The following is a 17,136-nucleotide window of genomic DNA, read 5'->3' on the forward strand; positions in this document are numbered from 1 at the left end:
TATCCTCTTCGTATCAACCTGCCTATATTAGTCTAGTATATATGTACAGTAGGTTGCTACAAAGATGACACTATAGGGTGTTACTGTACATGTGTCCCATGAGTATTAAAAACCTCTTATGCTGTGTTCCATGCACCCCTATCCCTACCGTTCTCTTCGTGTCAAATTTAGAATTGTAATACAATGTTCTTTAAATATGAAAACACATCAGTTGTGTTTTCAACAGATTATTTGTTCAATATACCGGTACTCTTTTTGTTTTCTTAATATATAGTTTGAAGATTGTCATAGCAGTGCTTTTGAAATTGTATCTACTTTCAAGCTACTACTATATAACAATGTAGCCTTCATTCACAGGCATATGTGAGTTAATAAAAATACCTATGGGAAGTGAAACCTCCTTCTTTTGTTCTCATTTGTACAGTATTTAGCTAATCAAACTTGCATATTAGTAAATAAATCAAAACATAAAAGGTTAGTGTTAAAGTCTCACCGGATCTGCTTCTATATCTCATTTTGAAGGCCCATTTGCCCCCATTCTTCCAGAGGACACATATAAAGAGACTAGATTTAGATGGGTCACTTCACTTTGTCAACCTATATATTCATTCCTTTAATTTTCCCAGGGACAAGAAGACCACCCCAGATAAAAGTGGACTTTGGACTACACCAGAGAACAAACCACTAGAACCTGGGGTGTGGATCATCAGCTCATCTCTTCATCACCATCATTTACTGCCTTGACTCCTGACTGGGCCACACCACCACACTGTGACCAGTTGCTTTACCGCACGCACGCACGCACGCACGCACGCACGCACGCACGCACGCACGCACGCACGCACGCACACACACACACACACACACACACACACACACACACACACACACACACACACACACACACAGTCTGCTCTGAAAGTCATCAACCTCAGTCACCATGTATTCTCCTCAGAGCCTCCACAGATGGGGCATCACTCACAGCGAGAGTATGGAGCGACTTGCGTACAGTCAAGGTGGGTCAGTCATTTCTATTCAATGGACAGACAGACCTGCATGGCCTTGCATGTGGATCGGGGCCGGGGGGTGTGATTCCCTTATAGTGTGGTACTCACCAGTGGTCCTTGAGGGGGTTCCAGGTGGTCCCCAGTCACCCCAGCTAAATGATGGAGAGTTGGTAACCAAATTGACCCTTATAGATCTTTAACTCTTGAGAGTGTAAAATGAAACCAAATGATCCATTTGGTTTCATGTTTCACTCTCAAGAGTTAAATTATTGTTAAACATCTGCATTTAGTTAATTTATGTTTACACAATTAGAGCATGTAGAAGAATTGTTATTTTAATCAACGTTTGCCTGTTATCTGAATACTTTCGTTTGAACTATGAATACAATTTTCAATCAATCAATCTCTCTCTTCTAATGGTACCAGCATGAATACATACAGCATGGAAATTGGACATATTCTTTAGTTTTGGGTCTGCAAGGCTAAACCTCATCAAATGGTGGTCCGTGGCCGAATAAATTAATGGACCTTGATATGAAAAGGGTTGAAAACCACTGACATAATTATTGATAATATCACTCCTCGACGTTTAGTTTCGACATTGAACACCAGAGGGCAGCACAGCGCCATGCATCTCGTCTGAACAAAAACCATTACGTAGTGCTTTGTGTGTCGGTCTCGTGAGCCTTTAGACACCGCCCCTCCATAGGAGGGTGCAGCGCAGCGCTCGTCGTTGTAAACAAATCTCCACACCGCCACCATGCATGCCGAACATTGATTTGTTTTTTCACAACAGCTACATTAGGAGAAGATGCCGCCAGCTCGAACCATGTAGCCTTGTGTTCGGTCCCGTGCAGCGGTTTGGTTTGTGTGGCACTGGATCCGAGTCACCCGACAGTGTTTTCTGCCCAGTCAGTGGTGGGTTCCCCCAGCCAGGCAGCCCAGACATTTTTATGCTATGGTAGTCGCCGGGTGGCTGGTGGTGACTCGTGAGTGAGTGAGTGTCTGATCCATTGGTGCTGCTAGCTCGCTAACCTAACCGTATCCATCTGCAGATTGATGATAGTATAACAACAATAGAATTAAACTAAATATGGCATCGCCCGCGGCGGCGGAACACGACCTGGCTTTAGCCGAGGGAGCTGACGGCATTGGTGGCAACAACAAGGAGAAAGCTCAGGTGTTTGGGATTCTGAGGCTAGTGCAGGAGGAGAAATCCAGTGTTGTAGGAGATCATCATCATAATAAAGCTAGTAGCAGCAGCAGCAGCAGCAGCGCGTTGAGAGCAGCATCGGATGGGCGATGGCAGGCTCCTATCTTTGCGTTGGCGAGGAAAGCATCCGAGACGTTCTCTGGTGCCAGCATCCATGTCCTGCCCAAAGTAATACCACCAGAGCACAGATCATCATCCCTGCAGGTGGACGAGGACGAGTGGACGGCCAAAGGTACATATAATACATGTTTATCACCAGGGGTTGCTGGTATCTATAATGTCCTAGTGGGACATTATAGATACCAGCATCCTAGCTCTGGTCCATAGCCTTCTACTGCTTCTACGATTACCAGCATCCTATCTTATGGATGCATTATTATTATTATTATTTATATGCTGGAGCAGCAACAGCCAACAGCAACAAATAGTCACAAGAAAAACACAAAATATGTCGAAATGGGTGGGTGTTTTCATTTTTTAATTTATTTTTGCCCAAATCAGCTCCCATTAGCATTCATTGAGTTGAGTGATTGACAGCTGACATGACAAGCCTGGATGGATGCAGGTCTGAAAAGCACTGTCACGTACATGATGTACAGGGGATGTACGGTACGAAACACAACAGTGAAGTGAACCCATTGACACAGATTTGCTTGTTGAAGTTGTTGTTAATTGAAAATGTTGAAACAAAATGTAATTTATATTTGTATTTTCCCCACCATTAGCTTGTTAAATTTGCACTAGCACTGTGTGTGTGTATATCTGTTCAGATGGTTCTACATATGTCAATCATGTTTCCTCTTGTTCAGGTCAGCTGACACTAGAGATATACTTAGCAGGTACATTGACTTGTGTAGTGTTTAGTGGCTGACATGTGCCTAAACTGAGAAAGCTGCAAGCTATAATGTGTATTGGCCAAGTTAAGTACTGTATGTTCACTTCACATACAAGGAAGGAAGGAATTTGACAATGACATGCTTGTCCTGTCATCTCATTCTTATAGCAGAGCAGATATTGTGTACGTTCGTTGTGCTTCCATTGGGCTCGTGCAAGAATTGTTCAAACTACTTCTGCTTTGTTCTTTAAAAGGGATGTCTGTATTTCAGTTATGCTCCCAATGACACACAATTATTGATTCTGAATCAACTAATCAACCAACCAACCAACCAACCAACCATTAATCAAATATTAGGGTTCAGCCTGCTATATCTACGATCTACAATATCTCTTATATGATATTACTATGCTGGCCTACCGTATGTGTTTTGCATTAGGATGTACACTTAGAGAGTTGTGTCTATTTCTGACAATCAACATTGCTAGTCTAATATCACGTCATTCAAGAGCCACTTAAGATTCTTGTCTTGTTCTCATTCTCGTATATTTCTCCCTCTGTCTCTGCTGTTTTGTATAGAACTCTTAATCTCTCTATCTCTTATCTCTTGTACCCTATAGACCAGGTTTACCTCATAAGTTGTGAGGAATGTAGAGTCTAGATTCATCATGTCAGCCATGCATTGTTCTAGTCCCACAAAGTTTGTGACTATTTGGGCTGAGATTGATATTTCTGTCCAATATTTCTATTGCACTACATTTCACACACATTAAAAGCACTTGTGTATGCTTTGTATGGGAGATCAAATTGGAATGCAACCGTTATCTTCTATTTCTCTTCCATACATTAGCCTATTTATCTTTCCTAGTGGGCTAAACACATATAGTTAGTTGTGCTATTGAAAGCAGCCAGGGCCCAGATAGTTCAGTCAGCTATATTGTTTCTAGGCAACGAATGCCGTTTCAGGCAGGCAACCATTAAAGTATACGTTTAGCTAATGCTGTTGAGTAAGGAAACAGAGCGGTTCGCAAATGGTTTCATGTCATGGACCCCAAAATAGGCTCTATGCACACAGAATAACGCTTCCCTACTTCCTTCACAGGTGTTTCCGATGATACTAATGAAGGCTCTGTTCCATTCAGTGTACAGTGGTTCTCATACTATTTAATTTCAAGGAACCCCATAGCTCTGACTGTACTTGTACACTCTCAGAGACCCACTGATGTAGCAGAGTGTTTCCAGTTTGACCAGTATCATACAAGGGGGCCTGCTAAGATTTTTGCCGGCTGCCGGGCGCGGCTGCACTAGTAATAACTTTGGGGCAGGTCCGTCTAGAGTTTAAATGGACAAGTTATCGTACGACTTTGACTTCGACTAAAGGGGACATCAAAGAGGAAGGATGGATGGATGGATGGGGAATGAACAACATATGGAATGTCAGAACAGGTCAGCTCTATATGGAGATCTAAGGGTTTGGCCGTTGAGGTCAGATGTAGAGTTGCTGGCCAATATTGATGACATCCTCCCCCCAGGCCAGCTGGGGAAAGGAACTGGTCAGGAAACCCCCCCTCCCTGTCAGGTGAAAAGAAGCAGCTTGGAATCCTCATGCATAGAAGATAGCATGAGGTCAGTCCGCTGCCCTCCCCAGGTTGGCAGAGGAAGTGTAGCGCCCAGGATTACATTAGATTTTGGTTCCAAAAAAATAATAAAATAAATGTATATATATATATACTAGACTCCCATCTGAAAATATGTTCTACCAGGGATGCCCATAAAATATTTGTCTTGTAATATAAGAAAATGTAAGAATATACAATATTTTCAAGATGTGAACTTGTATATAGGCTTACTTTCAGGTTATTTTCAGATTTCAAGTGGTTGAAATGTAACTAGTTTTTCTCAAGACCCACTTGAACCCCCTCAAGGACCCCTGGGACCCCACTTTGAGGAACACAGACTAAATCACTGTTCAAACTGAAACACTCAAATTGACCTTGTGTGTAATTTTGTGTAATTTTGTTGCGCAGATCTACAAGTTCACTTGTGCGCGTGAAAGTCGAAGGCTATTGTAAAGTATTTTTGGCAAATAGATTTGCTGTAGAAGTAAAGGGAAACTCGGGTCCAATTTACTAATTGTTTCTCAGGCAGAAGCGTGACGCTCCACAATGCTAGGTGACATTTGTATGTATTCACTTGAGGCTTGGTGAGGTTACACATTTACTCACGGGTCCATATGTACTGTGTGACGTAGAACACTCAAAACACTGGGTGTAGTTGGAAGATGATTTACTCTAAAGGCTTAACCTGAGCTCCATTATACAAAATGTCTTCTAAATCATGACCGTTTTCTTCATGTTTCTGTCGTTCTTCTGACCCTTTTTTATGTCAAGGACCCCCACAAATATATGTAATTGGCTGCCACCCCCATCTGAAAATATGTTGTTCCAGGGATCTCACCAGAAGCAAAGATTTTAGCTAAAAACATTCGCTCTGAAATAATATATATTCAAAGATTTGCGCCACATTTTCACGTTTAAAAAAAAAAATAGCAGATCTATGAGCTTCTAGATCTGCTATTTTTCAATAGCTAAAGTATAAATAATGCTTGAAACACCAAAAGGTGTTCCCGCCCTGAATGGCTTAAGACTGTCTCCAGAAAACTGTGCTGCTAAAGCGAATTGTTTAACCAGTTCTCATGTGAAACTAATCTCATGAACCTGGCTAATATGTTTGCAACGTTTGATCCAGCTAAGAGACTATCCCCTCTCTGACCTTCCCGTTCGTTCACCATTAAGTAATAATGACAGGAAGGCAAACACAAGTCACCACAGTTGACCCATTAAGTCAATCAAGTCAAATCAACAGCAGCCCAGAAAACCACAAAGGTTTTGGAGTGCTAGGGTTTTGTTTGCTAGACAATACACACCTTGCGCTCTTCTGGAAAAAGCGTTTCAAAGCTATTTCATGGTGCAACTCTTAACCTCTTAATCCCTATTTTCTTAGTAAAGTAATACTTTACTTTTTTTTGCAGTGGGAGAAAAAGTACTGAATTGTTTTACTCAAGTAAAAGTATCAATACTGCAATGTATAACTACTCTGTTTCTGTTACAAGTAAAAGTCCGGAATTCAAAATGTACTTGAGTAAAAGTACACAAGTATTGGCATTAAAATGAACCAAAGTAAAACGTACAGATCTACAAGCTCACAATAAGTCGCATTGCGAGCTTGTAGATCGGTTATTTTCAAATGGCCGAAACAATGTACAGTATACAAAATACATGTACAGTATAGGGCTGAAGTAGTTACTGTATGTTTTGTGTTAATAATCAAACTAACTAGTAGGTAAAGTTTTCAAATAAATATAGTGGAGTAAAAGTACAATATCTGCCTCTGAGATGTAGTGGAGTAGAAGTACAACCATTGGAAATACTCAAATACCTCAGAATTGTACTTAAGTAAATGTACTTAGTTACTTTCCACCACTGCTTAGTTGACGGGTCAGCTATATTCTTGGTCGCTGCTCTTTTTTTCCGTCTACACATCAAATCTCTTCGACAGAAAGAGCCAACAAGTTCGTTGTGAGAGCCGAATGAGGGTGGTTCATGTAAGTTCGATTCTACAAATGTCTTCTAAATCCTGACAGTTTTCAGTAAAACCTATGTTTCTATGTCAGTGGTTCTAAAACTATTTCATGTCAAGGACCCCCAGAATTATATGTAATTGGCCGCCAACCGGCCCATCCAAAAATATGTTGTTCCAGGGGACCCCCCGGAAGCAAATATTTGAGTTACAAATGTTGGCTCTGAAAGAATATACAGGTATATTCACAAATTTTCAAAAATAGCAGATCTATAAGCTTGTAGCGTGGCACTGGGTGCTGCGCTAGGAGCTTGTAGATCTGCTATTTTTCAATAGCTAAAGTATAACATAATGGTTAAAACACCAAGGGGTTCCCGCCCAGAATGGGTTTAAAATATATAGTGTCTATTGTCTATATTTCAATAGATGTGCATGACTGTGCATGTTAAAGCAGAACTAGGTTACAACAACAACCCATGATGCATTATTTGTGGCTCAAACAGCCTTCTTCAATTTGTGACACAATGGTTGTTTAAGTCACTTATCAGTTGTACTTTTACATTTTAAATGGTTATTAGCCAACAAGTACAAGCGGATTACAGAACGGCAAATTACCCACTAATAAAGAGGAGTGATCTCTTGGCTATTGCAGAACATAAAAATAACACATAAAAGGAATGTCTGTAGCTTTGCTCAAACAGGGTCATACGTAGTATTGTTGCGAGCGTGTGACTGTGTGTGTACTGTGTGACTGTGTGTGTGTGTGAGTGAGTGTGTGACTGTGTGACTGTGTGTGTGTGACTGTGTGTACGTTACCGTCGAGAGCAAGTGATAAAGTGAAGCGTCCTCCCCACTTACGTTTCGTCTATTACTGTCGTGCAAATTTATCCTAATATTAATCATAGCTTTTTCAGAAAACTGTCTGGATGTAGAAGACATTTTTGGAATCTGATCTCAGGTCAAAATGGGCTAGAATACTGTTATTGCAATGCCATAGTACTACATGTATCATTCATCATCTAAAAGCTGCCTGTCTCTTTGTTTGGTCAGCCCTTCGGGATCCTATGAGCATGGAGCGTGCCAACCTGTTGAACATGGCCAAGCTCAGCATCAAAGGCCTCATAGAGTCTGCTCTGAGCTTCGGAAGAACCCTGGACTCTGACTATCCTCCGCTGCAGCAGTTCTTTGTGGTCATGGAACACTGCCTCAAACACGGACTCAGAGGTATTAGTGAGAGAGTTGTGTCTGCTTGCGGGTGAGTGCACGTACTGTATGTATGAATGTGTGTGTGTGTGTGTGCATTTGTGTGTATCATCAGGAAGGAAGACGGAGTGTGTTCATAGTTAGGTGTTAGCGGTGCTAACACCAGGGTTTTTTTTATCCTGAATCCTGATCACGATCGACCGATACCGATCTTGTGCATTCTATATATCTGTCTCCCTCTGTTTCTGTCTCTCTCTGTCTGTCTTTCTAGATCCTTTCTAGATCCTTGGAACCACCATTGTAATTAGGGAGCAGGTGTCACCCAGTTTTGAATCCAGGCCTGGCCAGCCAATATGTCGAATATGACCGGTCAAAGTGTCCTTTTCACGAGGATACAATTTCACAATCGTCAATGGCAGTTACAGTTTCACTTTCTTTTTTTCACAACTTTTCGTTTGCTTTTGCCATTGTTTATATTTCATTTGCATCGTCCAACCTGTAGAATAGTGACACGCCCAATTTGGATCCCAGTTTAGGGAAAGAAAAAACAAATATTGTTTTGTTTCCCGTTCCGAACCAACTTTTAGGCTTCTGATTGTGAGCCACTTCATTTTCGGCGGAAACACTGAACTGGTTGGAATTAGGCGAGGGGAAAAGAACGGAACCGGTTCAACTCCGCCCGGTGGAAAAGGGGCCTCTCTCTGCCACCCTGATCTCTTATGGTCTGTGGTGGAAAAGGGGCCTCTCTCTGCCACCCTGATCTCTTATGGTCTGTGGTGGAAAAGGGGCCTCTCTCTGCCACCCTGATCTCTTATGGTCTGTGGTGGAAAAGGGGCCTCTCTCTGCCACCCTGATCTCTTATGGTCTGTGGTGGAAAAGGGGCCTCTCTCTGCCACCCTGATCTCTTATGGTCTGTGGTGGAAAAGGGCCCTCTCTCTGCCACCCTGATCTCTTATGGTCTGTGTGCAATGTGCATTTTGTTTTCAGTGAAGAAGTCCTTCCTGGGATTCAACAAGTCTCTGTGGGGTCCTCTGGAACTGGTGGAGAAACTGTGTCCTGAAGCAGCAGAGATATCAGCCTCTGTACGAGACCTGCCTGGGCTTAAGTAAGCAAATATTAAATATTAAGCGCAAACACTAGCTGAGTCTGTGGAAGAAAGTACATAAGACTTTTCCCTCTGCCTCTGTCATTTGAGCTGTACTCATATGCATGCATACATACTCAACCAGTACCAACAAGGTCGACTAGTGGATTTACTAGTCGACTAGTTGAATAGTCGACTAGTTGCTTACATACATGCATCACATACATACTGCTGCTCTTCTAGTTCTTTTAGATTGCATTTTCTAGTCGATTTCCTAGTTAAACCCCAATGGAAACAAATGCGCCTCCTGGTGGTGCTATAACAGGCCGATCTGAAAGTTTTGGGGCAGAGGTTCTTCTCTGGCATCCATGTATGTGTTACGATTGGCCCAACGGTGCCGGAGATTAGCTGCTCTCGGATGGACGGACGGACAGACAGGGTGCAAAACATAGTCTCGGCCATGCCTTTGGCCTGGCAAATCAAAATAAACAATATACTTACTTACTTACAGTCAGGTAAACTTTGAAAAATGCTACATAAGTAAAGCGTCTCTGTGTCTGGGTTGTGCAGAGGTAAAGAACATGTCCACCACCATGGCATGGAGACAGAGGTTTGATTCCTCCACACGGTGCCTTCTTTGAGCTGGGCCAAAGGGATAATGTTGTAACACTATGTAAAGTATGTATATATTATCAGGGAGCAACAAGCTGACCCCTTAAAAAATGTGGTGGATATCTTTTAATATATTCTTTCAGAGCGAATGTTTTTAACTCAAATCTTTGCTTCTGGGGATCCCTGATGGGGGGTCGGCGGCCAATTACATATAATTCTGGGGCACCTTGACATGAAAATGTTTGAGAACCACTGACATAGAAACATAGGTTTTTCACAAAACTTTAGTAAATTTGTAAATGGGTTAAAAGACTGCTGCTTAGTGCTTATAAGACCCTGCTCTCACAGAAAGAGGGACATTAACGCTGGAAAACAAATAGATTCCAATCTGTTTCCTCTGATCATGCTGAGTCAGACAGATATTACTCTGCATGGGTCTTCTAATCCTCCAGCCTGGACTTCAAGACATACCTGCCATGCCAACATTAAGCTGTGGACATCTTGTGAACATTTTCAGCACCCCCACCCGCACATAACCCTACTTAATTTTAAAATAAATACATTAAATATATATATATTTAAAAAAAAAATCAGCATTTAAAATGTAGTACAAACATTGAGAGAGAGAGTGTGAAGGTGAAGGGTGTGGGGTGAAGATGATGGTGTTAACAGTGTTTGTTTTCCAGGACTCCATTGGGCAGGGCACGGGCGTGGCTACGTTTGGCTCTCATGCAGAAACGTTTGGCAGACTACCTACGACTGCTCATCACCAGGAAAGATCTTCTCAGGTACAAACTGTTCCTCTTAATCTTAAACTGTATTTATTTAACCCCCTTTTTTTTGTTTACACATTTTCCATTTTAACTTTATTTTACATTTGTTGCGATCATTGTTTTTAAATTGTACCTTACCTCCACCGTAACCCATTAAGCCCTGAGGCTGATTCTATAAATTCGAAAACTGCCCACAGTGATTTCACTGTGTGTCTGTTGATCTCTGCTGCCCACAGTGATTTCACTGTGTGTCTGTTGATCTCTGCTGCCCACAGTGATTTCTATCAGTGTGTTTCTGTTGATCTCTGCTGCCCACAGTGATTTCTATCAGTGTGTTTCTGTTGATCTCTGCTGCCCACAGTGATTTCTATCAGTGTGTTTCTGTTGATCTCTGCTGCCCACAGTGATTTCTATCAGTGTGTTTCTGTTGATCTCTGCCCACATCCAGTGATTTCTATGAGAGCTCTGCGGTAATGCTGGAGGAGGAAGGGGCCGTGATCGTTGGCCTGCTGGTGGGACTAAACGTCATCGATGCCAACCTCTGTGTCAAAGGTGAAGACCTGGATACGCAGGTAAGAGGCCAGGGCATACAGATTCAATTACCTGTTCTATTTTTAAGGTTATTTCACAAATAGTGAGTCATGGGAGTTTAGTTGAAAGAAAGGACTCTACGATGACTCTGCAAACGGTCAAGAGAGAACAAAAACACATTGCATGGATGCACCTGGAACGTGTCCTCCGTGATGTATCCCAAGGTCTTCAGGGTTTCGGGTCTCGCAAACATCATAACCCTCACTCGGGTGTGATCAAGTCCCGACTTATGTCCCAGTAGCTACCCTCGATCAGACCCACTATGGAAAGACACACACAATCTGTTGGAACTACTCCGGAACTACTCTGCTGGGACTGGGAGGCACAATTCTGGCATGTGGAGGGACTAGGCTATGTGGGTTGACTCCTGTCCGGGACCCTCCTAACCTTTCACCAGGTCCACTCCTGCTCTCACCAGGAGTACAGCCAGGACCTGTGCGCTGCACCAGACTCCCAGCACCAGACACTTAATTCAGGAGTGGTAGATTCTTGAGCCGCAATGGTTCCGCAGGCTCCACTTTCCAGAGAAAGTTTTGCTTCACAAGAAGATTAAGCCACGTCTCCGTAAAAAGACGGATTACCATCAGTGGTTTTCAACCTTTTTCATTCCATGGCCCAATATTTATTTGTCATTTGAGCCACGGACCACCATTTGATGACATTCATTTAGCCTCTCAGACCCAAAACTTAGAATATGTTGTAATATTTTTTCCACTATTCCATTGAGGTGGGTTCCTCCCGACAGCAACGATATGGCATATGTAGTGTACTGTACATATATACCTACAGTAATATGTTTGTGGTGTTTCTAAGGTTGGAGTGATTGACTTCTCCATGTACCTGAAGAATGATATCGATGACTACAGGAGTGAGGAGAGGTATACTCTCTTTCTTTACTCATTAATTTACACTGAGGTTCTCAGTCTCCAGCTCTTTCTCTTTCCTTATCTCTCATTTTATTTTATCCTTGCCGTTTCTCTCTCCATCTCACTATGTTTCTCCATCTCTCTCCATAACCTTTTCCTGTTTCCGTCCTGTTGCAATGTATCCTCAGTTTGTTTTCTCTCTCTATGCCAAGTTGCCAACAGGAATAGCGAGATAGCATTCATCTTATTGTTTTCTCTCTATGCCAACAGGAATAGCCAGATAGCATCCATCTTAGACCAGAAGAACTACGTTGAGGAACTGAACAGACAGCTCAAGTAAGACAGCGTTTTCTACGGTGTTTCTGTTCTCCAGGCAGCTCTACCTAGAGTCAGTCAGCGTGCACTGTGCATGCTAGACACTGTACATTCACGTGCACTGTGCATGCTAGACACTGTACATTCACGTGCACTGTGCATGCTAGACACTGTACATTCACGTGCACTGTGCATGCTAGACACTGTACATTCACGTGCACTGTGCATGCTAGACACTGTACATTCACGTGCACTGTGCATGCTAGACACTGTACATTCACGTGCACTGTGCATGCTAGACACTGTACATTCACGTGCACTGTGCATGCTAGACACTTGTGCATGCTTGATTGAACTGGCTTGTCCAATCGGACCATTCCAGAAGCCCATACCCTGCCCACCTGTCAATGCAATCACATTGAGTCTCACATTAAAGGCAGGGTAACAAAAATGGCACTACTTTCTCCCAATTTAATTGTGTAATAATTGTGAAAACATTTGCCAACTATAATCTGATTGTGTCTACTTTGAGAGAAGGATGTCCCAATTCCAAAAGTACGAGTCATAATAGTGTGTCACTGTGGGAATCTCAAGACGTCTCCCCCCCCATAGAAATGCATTGCAGTCGCGAGGGGTGTGTCTTAACTCCGCTCCAGGCTTGTTACAGCGGGTCACTGAGGCAGCCAACCCAAAATGAGTTATCTGGTGGCTCGGTATGGTTGTGGAGCACTAAAGTAACTCTCTGAGCTAAAGCGTAGCAGCGTAGATATAGAGGTTCCAAACACAGATAAATGTCATCATGAACTTTATCCATTTTAGTGCAGATGATAAGCCAGATGGGGGATGGGGGATTTATATGCCAAAGGTTTGAAACGTAGCCATAACACACACTGTGTCTGCTCGTCGTGGGGACAATCAACCAATTATTAGCAGAACATATGGGGAAATCTGAATTGTTGTTTAAAATATGTTTGAAAATGTTGACGAGTCTCTCTCTCTCTCTCTCTCTCTCTCTCTCTCTATCCGTTTGTTTTGTTTTTTCATACGCCCAGCTCCACAGTCCATGGGCTCCAGGGCAGAGTAGACAATTTGGAGAGGTCTAATTCGAAACTCATAGAGGAGGTGAGGCTGCATTGTACTTTATGTTCTTATAATGTACAGTCTGTATGTGAATATATGTATGTATTCTGGTTGACCGTATTATACTGAGTGAGTGGGCAGGGCAGAAATATTAGGAGCGCTCCTTATTAATGGACACATGCCCCCTAAATCAGTGGTTCATATGGGGGTGTAACAGGATTTAGGGGTCCGTGGTCTAATTAATACATACCAAAAATTGGGGTCCTTGAAATGATGAGAACCACTTCCCCCTAAATGATCACAGCAGAATTGCAGTTTAAATGTGTTATAAGTGGTCAGAGTTGTCTTATTCCATAGAAAGATGTTTCTCAAACTTTGTGTGTGTGTGTGTGTGTGTGTGTGTGTGTGTGTGTGTGTGTGTGTGTGTGTGTGTGCGCAGTTAGCCATAGCAAAAAACAACATCATTAAGCTACAAGAAGAAAACCAACAACTGAGGAGTGAAAACAGCCTAATTTTATTGAAGACACAACAACATTTAGAGGTATGTACTGTCGTTATACACACACATTTACTCTCATGCGTTACACACATGCACGTACATGCACACCCGCACTCGGCTACTAAATATTCAGACTTTCTAAAAATGAACAAGCACAGTGGTGTTCATTGTTTCATGGTGTTTACACGAGAACGGTTTCCATAGAAGACGGCAAATGGCGTTTTCGGAGGTGGAAATCTTTGAAAACGCTCCGCCTGGCGTCTCCTGTAACGGCATTTACGTTGCAATACGTTGAATCCGCAAAACCTGTGACATCATGGCTGACGTCGGCTCACGACGCTTATGTTTATTACATTGGTACAGAGCCAATGTAGCGACTAGCGAGCCGCTCACTGCATTGGTGAATGTAAACCATGATGTAAACAAACAGCCTTGTGATAGGAAGTAGAACGTGAGTGGTTCTGCTACGCACCTGGTCTATCTGGCAGTCCATCACTGCCACCTAGCCACCTGGCATGCACACTACAGAATGTTAAATCACTATTGCGTCTCCGTTTAAACGTTGAATAAAAAGTTAGTTAACGAGACTTTGCCGTTTTCTCTGGAGGCCGTTGCTGTGTAAAAGTGGCCTAACTATCCTGTCCTAATGTCTGTAGGTAACCCAGGGAGACGTGACAGTGGAAAGAGACACCTACAGACAGTCCCGTCAGGGATTGGATGAGATGTACAATGAGGCGCGGAGACAACTGAAGGAGGAATGTCAGCTAAGACAGGTGTGTGTGTGTGTGTGTGTGTGTGTGTGTGTGTGTGTGTGTGGAGCAGGGAGTAGACTATGGTGTACTGGATACAGCAGAATAGTCAGTCCAGGTATTTCACACAGACACAGATGACACAGTGACAGAATGTCACTAAGCTGGTTTATTTGGCAGCCAACTAAATAGAGCATTGATTCAGTATTGACGATATTACGGCAGGTCTCACGGCAGACAGAACTAATACTATAAACAAAAGGTGAACGGAGCATACAGTCACACTGCGCAGTGCGCACTAACCTAGTACACGCAATGGTGGAAGTGAAGTGACGTGATGTCAGATCTTCTACACACAGCAAAACAACCTGTGGCACCAACTGGCACTGCATACTGACTGTTACATAGTGTGTGTGTGTGTGTGTGTGTGTGTGTGTGTGTGTGTGTGTGTGTGTGTGTGTTTTCCTGGTCCTCACTTACACAAAAACGGTTTTATGGTTAAGAGTTATTAGGCTTACAAATAGGAATAGATTCATATTGGGGTTAACATAGAATTAGGCATTTAAAGGTTTGGTTGGGGTTATACCTGATTTAAACATGGTTGCGTGCCAGTGTCACGCACCTACAACTGTCAATCTATAAGCAATCACAATGCACTGCAGTGTGACGTGTTGTGAGTTTGTATAGGTCAGGAGTATAGCGGATTCTAATGAAAACCAGCAGGTTACTATCAAGACACTCTTATGGACTTACTGCATGTATACTGGAGCCTACTGGCTGTACTTACTGCATGTATACTGGAGCCTACTGGCTGTACTTACTGCATGTATACTGGAGCCTACTGGCTGACTTACTGCATGTATACTGGAGCCTACTGGCTGACTTACTGCATGTATACTGGAGCCTACTGGCTGACTTACTGCATGTATACTGGAGCCTACTGGCTGACTTACTGCATGTATACTGGAGCCTACTGGCTGTACTTACTGCATGTATACTGGAGCCTACTGGCTGTACTTACTGCATGTATACTGGAGCCTACTGGCTGCCATTAGGAAACACGGAGACGTCCACTGTTGTTTACGTTGTCCGACTAAACCTAACTCTAACCCTAACCTCAGTCATAAAGGGGTCCTGTGGCACTGAGAGAGTTAACCGGCCACAAGTCCCCTATAACCTAATATCGGTTTTAACCGGCCACGTAAGTCCCCTAACCTCATATCGGTCTTAACATTAACGCAAGTCATTTTCACTTCCGTGTTTTCCGAATCGCAGCCAGCATGCTCCAGTATACATGCAGTAGATCAATAAGATCGTCTTGATAAGTAACCTACTGGTGATTATCCGTTGATAACATTGGTAGGGTTCAAAAGGCACACAGACTGCTACTGTTATAATGGAACGTGTGTTGACAGGACGTAGAGAATGAGCTGGTGGTCCAGGTGTCCATGAAACAGGAAATGGAGCTGGCCATGAAACTTCTTGAGAAGGACATCCATGAAAAACAGGTGGATATACTTTCATCCATCATCTCTCTTTTCCCTCTGTCTGTCTCTCAGGCCCCTTTCCCACCAAAAGAACTTTGGTTCTAGAACTGGCTCCGTTCTAGATTCTTGGAACTTTGGTGGTTTCACGGAACAGGCAGACATTTTTTTGGGTTCCAGCTCTGAACCAACTTTCAGGGAAAAAATAACTGAAGTGGTTCAACCCCGGTGGAAAAGGGGCCTCTCTGTCCCTCCTGGCCATTTGGTTACATTACAGGATACGTACCTCTATCGAGGTAAACGCTGTCTGTTTATGTCGGCGATGACCTCATAAAACACGTTCTTCCCCTGAACAGGACACTCTGATCGGACTTAGACAGCAACTGGATGAGGTCAAGGCCATCAACGTAGAGATGTACCAGAAAATGGTATCATCTGATGATGGTATGAAGCATAAGAATGATATGATCAGCCGCCTGGAGGAGAAGACTAACCAGATTACTGCCACCATGAAGCTGCTGGAACAGAGGTGAGAGGATGCAACACCTGCAAATCACACTCAATGATGCAAACAAGACAATAATTTTCTTCCATGTCTTGCCTCAGTCTCATGGTTTCTCTGCTGTTTTTGCAAAACGTTGAGGGGTTTTGTGCTCCCGTAGAGCATTGCATTGATTGCAATCTACAATTAGAGTAATGTCTGGAGACTGATGGTTCCCAGACTGTGTGACACTTTGTCAACCTGATAATGCAAGTTTTACCGATATCTGAAAATGTAAAGTTTTAGAGTTTCTGGAAACATTATTGAAGATATTGGTATAAAGGGATCCAGTCAATGGGTCCAGTCATTTATAGGGTTTGTTTGTGGCCCAAAGCTTCTAAATGTCCATATATTATATCAAGCCGTTGTTCTCTAGGGTTGGTTCAATTGATTTTTGAATTGCTGATGAGAGACTGACTGAAGGAAGACATGTGAAAATAATTATATTTCCTGTGAAACATAATTCTTTAGAAGCAAAATGTATAGTTTTACTTAGCTGTGTGCTGATTGGTTGATGCTGTGCGATGCCCCCTCCTCCTCCAGCTTTATCATGACCCAATCAACATGTTTCACACCTCCCTGTCCCCCTTTCCCATTGGTTTAAATCTGTTCCATCCTGTTTGTGATTGGTTGTGAATGCTTTTTTGCTGCTGTAAGCCACTCGAACACATGTCTTGTCATTTCAACTGGATTTTTGAGGTTGCC

General features: G+C 42.9%; 1 protein-coding gene across 1 annotated transcript in view; it reads left to right on the forward strand.

Annotated features, from left to right (window-relative positions):
* Window positions 1–1,759: 1,759 nt before the first annotated feature.
* The window catches only part of rufy2 (RUN and FYVE domain containing 2), a 28,065-nt gene continuing 12,688 nt past the window's right edge, over window positions 1,760–17,136 (forward strand). The window contains exons 1-12 of the mRNA XM_080767519.1: window positions 1,760–2,452; window positions 7,685–7,858; window positions 8,825–8,942; window positions 10,220–10,321; window positions 10,755–10,878; window positions 11,711–11,775; window positions 12,034–12,099; window positions 13,131–13,200; window positions 13,598–13,699; window positions 14,314–14,430; window positions 15,822–15,914; window positions 16,247–16,419. Of these exons, the coding sequence (XP_080623645.1) occupies window positions 2,101–2,452; window positions 7,685–7,858; window positions 8,825–8,942; window positions 10,220–10,321; window positions 10,755–10,878; window positions 11,711–11,775; window positions 12,034–12,099; window positions 13,131–13,200; window positions 13,598–13,699; window positions 14,314–14,430; window positions 15,822–15,914; window positions 16,247–16,419 (1,556 nt within the window). The 5' untranslated portion in view covers window positions 1,760–2,100. The remainder of the gene's footprint in view (window positions 2,453–7,684; window positions 7,859–8,824; window positions 8,943–10,219; window positions 10,322–10,754; window positions 10,879–11,710; window positions 11,776–12,033; window positions 12,100–13,130; window positions 13,201–13,597; window positions 13,700–14,313; window positions 14,431–15,821; window positions 15,915–16,246; window positions 16,420–17,136) is intronic.

Source organism: Protomyctophum bolini (assembly GCF_963924005.1).
Source record: "Protomyctophum bolini genome assembly, chromosome: 1".
Lineage (NCBI taxonomy): Eukaryota > Metazoa > Chordata > Actinopteri > Myctophiformes > Myctophidae > Protomyctophum > Protomyctophum bolini.